Source organism: Melospiza melodia, chromosome 14 (assembly GCF_035770615.1).
Source record: "Melospiza melodia melodia isolate bMelMel2 chromosome 14, bMelMel2.pri, whole genome shotgun sequence".
In the NCBI taxonomy this organism is placed as follows: Eukaryota; Metazoa; Chordata; class Aves; order Passeriformes; family Passerellidae; genus Melospiza; species Melospiza melodia.
The window spans coordinates 16,179,646-16,189,469 of NC_086207.1; the positions used below are offsets into that span (position 1 = coordinate 16,179,646).

Consider the following 9,824-nt stretch of genomic DNA (forward strand, 5'->3'; position numbering starts at 1 on the left):
AAATACTCAGATGCTTTTAAATGCATAAATTGACTTCTGTCTTTCAGGACATGAGATGGGTGGATACTAAACTGGGAGATTCTTACTGTCATTGCTGATATTCTCAGTCACCCTTTATTATTCTGGGGTTCGGGTTATTTTACTGTATTCTGGCTGATGCCAGAGCACTCCCCTGCAGCTGCCACATGTCTGAGAGCTGCCACATGTTGTTTGCCTTATGTTGTTTTGTAAGGAGGGATTTAGGACTGTTAGAGCATTTGAGTTATTTTTAATGTACACAAAAGTGTTACACATATGCATAAAATATACATAAAATATGCATAAAATATACATAAAATATACATAAAAGTCAGTGCTGGGAGCCTGCAAGTGTAACTGGCAATGGGATCACAGTGACAGAGATCCTGGTGGAGGAGCAGGGTGGATGGGTGAGTGTGAACCATCCAGGATCTCCATCTGACAGTGGGGTGCCTCTGCTTGGGTCCATCCAGACCTGGGATTGGATTCTGGTGGTGTCCCAGGAAGCCAAAAGCCAAGAAAACACAGTGGGAACATCAGCAGAAACAGACTGGAGGTCGTGGTAAAGGCAGATAATGTGCCCACCCAGATTTGTATCAGACTTTCCCATCCTAAAACACTTCCCTACCCAGTTTTTGCAGCAGCTGAGCCGTCTGGAGGAAGCTTCTTTAAACACAGAAATCACAAATAACAGCTCTTTCTTTAAATCAGAAATACCAGCTCCCCGCTAATTCTCTCTCTTTTTTTTTTCTTTTTCCCTCTCTCTCTCCGCATTTGACTCCAGATAACGTTGAATTCTGCAAAAATCAAACTACCTAACTTGCCTCAAGGATCTTCCTCTTCTGCAGGGTCCAGGCAAAAAATCTACGAGCTCTGTGTGTGTCCCAATGGGCGGCTGTTCCTGTCACAGGCAGGCAGCAGCTCCACCTGCCAGATAAACACGAGCGTCTGCCTTTGAGGGACACTGTGCACATGGGCATCACAGGCAGCACAAAAGCCAGTTCTGGTCTCACAGATCCAGCTGCCAACTATTTTTACTAGAACACAGAAAGCCTATCAAAGACTTTTTTTGTGTGTGCGCGCGCGTGTGTGTGAATATATATATATAAAAAATATATATAAGATATATATATATATATATCCTCTGTGTAAAATGATGTTTCAGTACAAGGAATCCCAGGGTGACCCTGTTACATTTGTGTAGCATTTCTCTTTCCCACACCGAAATTTACTGGTACAATCTGCTGAATTGGATCTGATGCTCCCCTGGACCCTTCTGTATTAAGACAGCGCAATGATCACCCCTCGTTTTTGATCATGTTCTCAGAGCAGTGGGATTGCTGGCTGGGCAAGACCCTGGAACCAATGCAGAGCCACCACCATCCAAAGGGAAGAGAAGCATCTCTGATTATTTTTGTGCCATTAAATCAGTGGCATGAAAAAGGAATAGTTCTAAAAACAACAAAACAGCCAGATGTGCTGTGCTGATCACCTACAGTGATCCAAGATACCTGGTGTTAAATTACTCTTTAATTATTACCTGAAGCATGGCTCCCTGTTGGGAGAGATGGATGCACTTGGCCAGCAGGAACGTCCAGACCTTCTTGCTGAAATAATAAATGTGATTTTCTGAAGGGTTTCAAAACTTGCCTGTGCATGGCCAAGGATGCTTTGTGCTATTCAGGTGTGACGCATCAGGTCCAACATTAACCTAAAATCATCTCTGTGCTGGCAAAACTGGTGTTGTACTTAGTTGTTGGAAGGAACAAAATTGTGAAAGTTGGAATAAGTAGAAAAAAATTGAACCTCTTTTGCTAACAGGTGTCCTGGATCACCCTACAAACTCCCCATTGACACCTTCAATTTTGAACACATTTGCTGTGAAGGTGTGAAGATTTAAGATTTGGACATTGCCTAAGTATCTGTAGAAACAGAGAAAATTAACTAGAAACTGAGAAAATCATAAAATTAAGTGAATAATGTAGATGCTACACCAGAATTTTTGTCATCTTTCTTTTCAAGATCTACAGTCCAAGATCACTTAGATTGGGTGGAAACTGCAATTATCAGAGATGCTGACAATGAAAGACTTTTTTTAAGGATTTATACAGATTGTGACAAAGCCACATTATTGAAAGGAAGGGCTTTGGATGCTGGTTCCTCTAGAATTTGAGTCCCCAAAACTCTGTGGTTGAATCTTATCATGGTTGCATTTTTTCCTTATTTTAAAGTCTGGGAGTCATGGGCAGGATAAAACACAAAAATCTGATCTGGTAACATTACTTCCACTTTTAAAGGTTTGGAAAATAATGATAAGAGCCCAGATTATTGAAATCTGACCCATAATTTCATCCACATGTATGTAAAAAATCTTTTAAAAAAACCAAATATACCAATTAAGGCAAAAGTTTCCAAGTGACAACAAATCTCACGAGGACAGCAAGGTTTCTGAGCCACTGAGATGCTTTTGAAATATTACCTCATGTGCAAATAAGACAGATCTGTGCCCATCCCTAGTGATATCTAACCAAAGCTGGTATTCTTCAAGTGATTTTCAAGATAAAACATAGCTGACAGAAATCTTTAGAAATAATTTAGCCAATTCCCTTTTTTTACAGCTTTTCATGTATTTTCTTGTGGTCTCGAGAGTACCAGGGTTTGATTTTTTTTTTTTTTTTTTATTTTTTAATTAACAATTCTGGCTTAATCCAAAACTGATTGGACTCAGAGAAGATTTCTATGGAGTTTAGATTGGATGTGTTGCTGCCCAACAAAGCAGCACTCCCAAAAACATTTATTCCTGAAAGAGGATTGAATTCTTTCCTTTTATTTCAATAATGCTTTCTGATAAATTAACGAATTCAAACTATTTGTTAATGAATTATTCCTGTTATTATTATGTCTTGAGTCAACATTTGAATGCAAAGGGTCACCCAGGGTAACAATTGTATTGGGACACAGGATGTACCATCTCTGTTCAAAGAGGGGAATTGTGCCTATGCCTTAAGTCAATGCACTCAGCAAGGAGAAGCACATCATATTTATCTTGTTATTAAATCTAGTTTATTTGGGGGGAGGGACAGGAGGGTGTCTTGGGAACTGGTTGTGCAGCTTAAAACAGATATTGATGAAATACATTAAGACTGTAGGGGCACCTAGAATGTTACAGACTTTTTTTTTTCTTACCATGTTAAATATAGCAAAATACTGTGTATGTTACCTCTGGGGCCATGGCTGAAGTCCCACTCATAGTCCTACATTTACTGTAGATTTTGTTTTTCCTTGTTTCATTGAATACTGATCACAAACCTCATAGCAAGCATGGCCCAATCCATAACCAAATCCTGTGTGAGCAGTTTGAAGACGTGTGCTGCAGGAAGAGTTCCTGTCTATGAATCAGATTAACTTCCCAGCCCTGGGAGTGCTCAGGGGGGTGAGGAAGGCAGGGCTGAGCCCACCAGGGGTGCCCCATCCTGATTTCTGTGCTCTGCTCCAGACACAGCAGTGGCTCAGTCCTCATCCCTGTGCCACCCTCTGGCTGCTCCCAATTTCCATCCCAACAAATTAATTTTGAGTAGCTGCTTTTCCCAGCTGGGCTCTTGGATGAGGTTATCACCTTCTCATGTCACAGCAGCCATGAAACTGCTAAGGACATTCATATCTTGGTGTGAATTTCTGCTGGGGAGCTGCTAGGAAATGACCTTAACATCTGAGCCATCACTGCAGACGCTTCTCTGAGGTGAACAACAGGTACCTTAATTATGTCTACTGAAAGAAATTCTTGTTTCAATATATTTTAACCATGTTTCCATCTTAAAAAGCATAAAATTATGTGTTGTGTTGAAATGTGAGGAATTGTTTCTAGAAAGAATGAACCCCTGTAGGGACTTTTAGATAATTTGAACACCACCTGAGTTTTAAGGCAGGGGTTTGGGTGATGCTGCCTGAGCTGGTCAGCAAGTGGCAAACATAAACACAGGCTGGGCAGAGAATGGGTCAGGAATGTTCCTGGGGAGAAAGACTTGGGTTGTTGATTGAGGAGAAGCTCAACATGACCTGAAGTGCACTCACAGCCCAAAAAGCCAGTCCTGTCCTGGGCTGCATCAAAAGCAGTCGAGGGAGGGGATTCTGAGCCCATGTGAGACCCCACTGCAGTCCTGTGTGCAGCTCTGGGGGTCCCAGCATCAGCAGGATGGGGACACACTGGGGACCACAAAGGTGCTCTGAGGGCTGGAGCCCCTCTGGGAGTGCTGGGGCTGCTCACCTGGAGAAGAGAAGGCTCCAGGGACACCTCAGAGCCCCTCCAGGGCCTAAAGGGGCTCCAGGAGAGCTGGAGAGGGACTTTTTACAAGGGCAGGGAGTAGCAGCCATGGAAGAATTGCTTCAAACTGACAGCAAGCAGGGTTGGGTTAAAGATTAGGAAGAAACTCTTTGCTGTGAGGGTGGTGAGGCCCTGGCACAGGCTGCCCAGAGAAGCTGTGGATGCCCCATCCCATCCCTGGCAGGGGCTTGTTGGAGTCTGGTCTAGTGGAAGGTGTCCCTGCCCATGGCAAGGGGCTGGAACAGGATGATTTAAGGTCCCTTTCATCCCAAACCATTCTAGGATTCAATGAAAGCAGAGCAAACAGGACTGTGTCTCAGATCCCATGGGAAAAATCAGGCATTTTGTTTAAAAAGCTGCCCGCTAACACTTCCAGCCATCTCACACTCCACAGTTTGTTGTGAAGGGACTCTCCTGTTGGACAAGGCAAGTGCAGGAGAGTCCCTTCTCCTCCTGCCTTGCCCAGAAATCCCTCACAGTAGCTGTGTGGGCTGCTTTTCCCTGAATCCATTAAATCCAGAGCTTCCCTGACTGTGGAATTTCATCCACGTGCTCTACCTACCACTGATGAAATGCCAGAGACAAACAAAGGGTTGTGTGTGTCTTTGTGAATTGGGCCTGAAGTTCAGTTCAGTGGAGCATTTGTTATGTGGGAGGTGGGGTTGATCTCAAATGGAGTTTGGTTTGTGTCTGCTGAGCTCAGTGGGAGATGGTGATGAGTCCGTGGCCTGAGCTGGGAGCTGAGGGCAGTGGGAGCACTGAACCAGAGCCTGCACTGCAGCTGTGAGCACCAAAACCCCACCAAATGTTCACCGAGGGGCTGTGCCACCGTGTCAGTGCAGCTGGGGCAGCCATGCAGGGTCATAAATGCATTTTATGTGTGCTGGCTCTTTGTAGGGCTGCAGGACTCATCCAGTTTGCTGTCAATGTGGCACTTTAGGAAAGGGTCAGAGAATGACAGTCAGTGCTCACCTGTGACAGGAACCTTATCCATATGTAGTGTGTGAGCCTCCTGTCGTACCTGGTTCTCCTAAAGCAAAAAGATTTGCCATTAGCAAAAGCAGAGGTCCTGATATTTGCTACACACCCATTCTCCACATTTCTTTGTGGGGTTTCTTGGTTTGTTTGGGTTTTTTATTCATTTTGAAGCACATTACCCCATAGTTAAACAGTACAAAGAAATGTTAACAGTAAAGGAAGTCATCAAAAGGGGAAGCCAGTAACTACTACAATATTTATAAAGCCTCTCCTAAGTATTCATTTTTAGAAGACTGAGTATGTGCAGGAGTGATTTGTGTTTGGTTACCTCAGTCATGTGATGTCTAAAAGCTGTGTTTTGGAAGGGTTGTGGGGTTTTTTTCTTCTCTTATGATAAATATCACGTTGCACAAACAAACTTTGAAGGCATAAGCCTAAAAATACAGCCTGCAGTATATGGTATAGCAAAATGATGGCTAAATAAAAACCCCTCCCTAGAAACTCCCCCAAGGTTAAAGAGAGATTCCTGTGGAACTTGGGAAGGCTAGCTCACATCACAACCTAGTGAAAATTCATTTTGTTGTCATAAGATGCTCACACATGCACACAATACACACACACACTCTCATATAGACTTGTTTACAACAAAAGCCAATTTTCTTTGTTTTTTTCTTATGGCTTTAAGTTTCACATTGCAAAACAGAGTGAGACAAAGACCAAAGACTTCAAGAAGTTCATCCCTCTCTGGTTGCCCTCATGCCTGAAATGCATTAACTTTAATGGTGCTTTTTCTGAACTGGGTAGGAGAAATGCAGGTGTATCATAAGGCTGCATTTGAGTGAATAAAGTGGCAGGAAGGCTCTAACTTGGTTAGCAGGGAGAGGAGGAGATAATGTTAAAAATCTTGAAATGTGTGCAGAGGGCAAGGTTACCTGAAATCTGAAATGTGGAGAAATAGCCCAGAAAGCTTAAAGAGAGCATCCTGGGCTGGAAGTATAAATAAACTGAGCAAATGGTGCCAGCTGTTCACCTGAGCATTAGCAGGGCAGGAGCTCCAGTGGCTGCTTTGTGGAGAAGAGTAACTGCTGCAATGATTTCATTTTAGAAGTAACTACAGTAAAAAAAAGGAAGATAAAAGAAAAAAGGAAAAAAAGTTAGAGGCTGTGCTCTTTTTTATGGCTGACATTTTAAATTCTGAAATGTCATCATCCAGAATTCACCCCAGCAAGCACAGGGCGTGTTCCTGCCAAGCTTTGCCAAGCACTGCTTTGGTGCTTTTGGAATGTGAAAATATCAGCCTTTTTATTGCCCTGGCTGCTCAGGAACGTGATCCTGGCAACTGCTCCCTTTTCCCCATTTTAACCTTTTTTTTTCCTCAGCTCTGAAATTCCTGTGTGATGTTTGGTAGCTGGCATCCTGCTCCCAAATCCAGCAGCCCCCAAAACCCAAATCCTGCGTGTAGCAGTGGCATGACCATAAAATTGGGGACTTCCAGGTAAATTCTGCCTGGCAGTTGCTGTGTGTTCACAGCTGATGTAGCCAAGTTTATGGCTGTGAGTGGAGCAGGGTTAAACACTGACGTGGTGCTGAGGTTATTCAAGCAAGAGTGGAGTGAATTAAACAAGGCAGGTAGGAGGGAAGGGGAAGAAATGGGGAGAGACATCACCCTAATCACAGTAATGCAGTCAACGTCTCTGTCCCTTTGCACTATTATACTTTAAATTAATAACATCCATTTTACTAAATATGGTGGCAATTATGCTTGATCTTTTCATGGAGCTCAGTGGAATTACTGTCACTGAAACCACTTAGAGCTCGGGCTGTTCAAGATTGCTGGGGTGTTGTTTCCATCCACAATAACCACAGTGGCTTGGGGCTTGGATGGAAATTACAGTGAATAGCTTGTATTTAGAAAGCTTTTAAGTCTGCTGTGGTTGAGAGGCCCCTGGTTATGCACATCCAGCCCTGAGGCTTTATCATTTCAGCCTCTCTTGTCCTGCCACTTGAATTGTATTGTGCCCTTGTGAAAAGCGACGCACGGTATAAAGAACACAGCAAAAGATGGATATTTAAAGCTGCAGGATTTTTATCTGAAACGAAGAAGGAAATACAATCAGAGTGCCCCACTGAGATTTTCCATCCAAATCACTTTAAACTAGAGGTGCAAGTCCCTTAAAAAATTAATTTGCTACAAGTGTCATTCCTGCAGCAAAGTTAGCACCAGTGTCTCTCCCAGGACATGTCTCACCTTCCTGCAGCTGGAAGCCCTGTGGTGGCTGGGATTTTGTGCTACCAAATGGAGTGATGGAGGAAGTCAGGTTTCCTTTGAGGCAGCTGATCTCCATGGATTGGGCTTTTGTTAGCTTTTAGCAGGGATTAAAGAACAGGAGGGGTAAATCCACTGTGAAATGATATGTAATTGTATGTTTGCCTCATTTAGTTGGTTGAAGCTTTCCACCAGGAAGGGAAAATATCAGGAGAAATTTCTGTGAAAATGTTACATTTACATTGTGCCACCAAATGCTTCAGATAAAAACATGCAGCTTTAGCTAAACAGACTTCTGAGATTAAAAAGGACTCTTTGGAGCCTCTCATGGGGTCCTACCCAAATGGAAAGTTTTACCATTTCCAGCATATTTGTCGTTATAGGAACAGGCCCATTGCAAAGCACAAGTCATGTGCATCTTTGCATGTAACGGGAATTTTAAATTGCATTGTTCTCTTACATTTTTCCCCCATTCAAAGGCTTAACCACTGATAGGAGATAGAGCCCTCTGAAACCTTTCCTGCTAAATGCATTTTCTCTTCCTAAAGCAATGTATGTCCTTTGGTCTCTTAAAAATTTCCTCATAATGGAGTCCTTGAAACATCTTGAGGCAGGCTCACACTGGAGAGCAAGAGAGCAATTATTTGTGGGTGGTGCTATTTCTGCTGAAGCTTGGATTGTAGCTGAAATCAATGTTTCTGTTAGAGCTTCTCCCACACTCCCTTAGCTGCAGAGCCCACCAGCTCCACACCAGGGCTGGATCTCTCCAGGGTGGCTCCCTTAGAGCAGGGAGTGACCTCCCACACCAAGCACAGCCTGATGGTTTTGTCTTCAGCTGGGTCCTTCCCTGGCCCTGTGCACTCTGTGATGGATAATGGAGACGTTTTGGCAGTTTTAGTGGTTCTGCAGATGGTACAGATGATGTGTACCTGCATCCTGAGTGGATAAATGATGCTGTTCATTTTTGGGTGCTGTTCTCACAAGCCTTTGGCCACCTTGAGAGCAGCAGCTCCTGAGGGCAGGCGCTGCTGGAGGAATTCACTGTCTCATCCCTTTTTGTGGGTTATCAGAGCGAGTGAAGATGAGCAAATCCTGCAGAGTCAGTGTGGCAGAAACCTCAGAAAGGGCAGATCTGAGCCATCAGTGTCCCCTGTGTGTGTCAGAGAAGGGCTGAGGGGACACCATCCACACCTGGATTCCTGCCTAGGCCAGAGCTTTCCCTGAGCCTCTGTGCTGGTTTGGGAGCAGGGGAGGGACTGACCTGCTGGGTCTGGATTTTCCTTGTGGCTTTGTTTATTTTTTTCCCACCCCGTATTTGGATTTGTTTCCCTGCGAGCAAATGCCAATAGAGCTGTCAATATTCACCCAAAAATGCTCCATACTTGTAGAGCCAACAGCAAGACATTCAGTGAGAGACAAAGGACACCTTGTTCATCTGCAGCAGCAGCATAAAAGGCATGACCCCTGTGCTACAGCAGTTTTCATCTGTGATGGGAAAACACCTTGTCTGACCTCTACTCTGACAACCACCAATGACCTTGGTCGTGTAAACAGGACAAAATGAATTTAAAGTCTTATCACAGTTCTCATGACGAAATTCAGATTTGTTTGGCTTTTTTTTTTCTTTTTAATTTATGTATGTGTGTGGTTGTGTGGGAAAATATAAAGCTTTTTTGTATCAAATAACATCAATCCTTGCACACTCTATGCAAAATTTTGTAAGCATTGCAATAATGCTATGAATTACACAAGGAACTATTTTAACTTTATTACACTTTCTGTATAAAAAAAAAAGTTTGTATTTAAATGATTTCAACTGCAATCTTGTAAAATATATTAATAAAATAATGATTGTTAAGAAGGAAAGAGATGTTGGGGTTTTTTTGTTGATAACTGTAGTGATGTTTCACAGGAGCAAGAATATGGGCGTATTTGTGCCAAAAATGCTGTAGAAGGTGGAATGAGAATTTCTGTGAATTGCTGTGGGAAGAAAACCTGTAATCAACAAAACAAAGGGTTTTTGTCTTTGGGGAAAGTTGAGTCTTTCTTATAATTGTAGATTTTCTCAACCTTTCTGGAGAAGAGAATCTGGTGCTGCTTGTGCTCCAAACCAGCAGGAGCTCAGGGTTTTCCAAGAGTGACCAGAGCTGGGTGCAGGAACATCCAGGAACAAATCCCCACCTGCGCACAGTGGAGGGAGCAGGAACTCCAGTCTGCCTGGGAAAAAATAATAATTAAAAA

At 43.2% G+C, this 9,824-nt stretch overlaps 1 protein-coding gene across 7 annotated transcripts in view; it reads left to right on the forward strand.

Annotated features, from left to right (window-relative positions):
• The window catches only part of SGCD (sarcoglycan delta), a 310,429-nt gene extending 300,980 nt beyond the window's left edge, over positions 1 to 9,449 (forward strand). For all 7 annotated transcript variants that reach the window (XM_063168909.1, XM_063168911.1, XM_063168908.1 and 4 more), the window contains one exon: positions 803 to 9,449. In XM_063168909.1, coding sequence (XP_063024979.1) covers positions 803 to 976 — 174 coding nt within the window. In that variant the 3' untranslated portion in view covers positions 977 to 9,449. The remainder of the gene's footprint in view (positions 1 to 802) is intronic.
• The last annotated feature ends 375 nt before the right edge of the window (positions 9,450 to 9,824 follow it).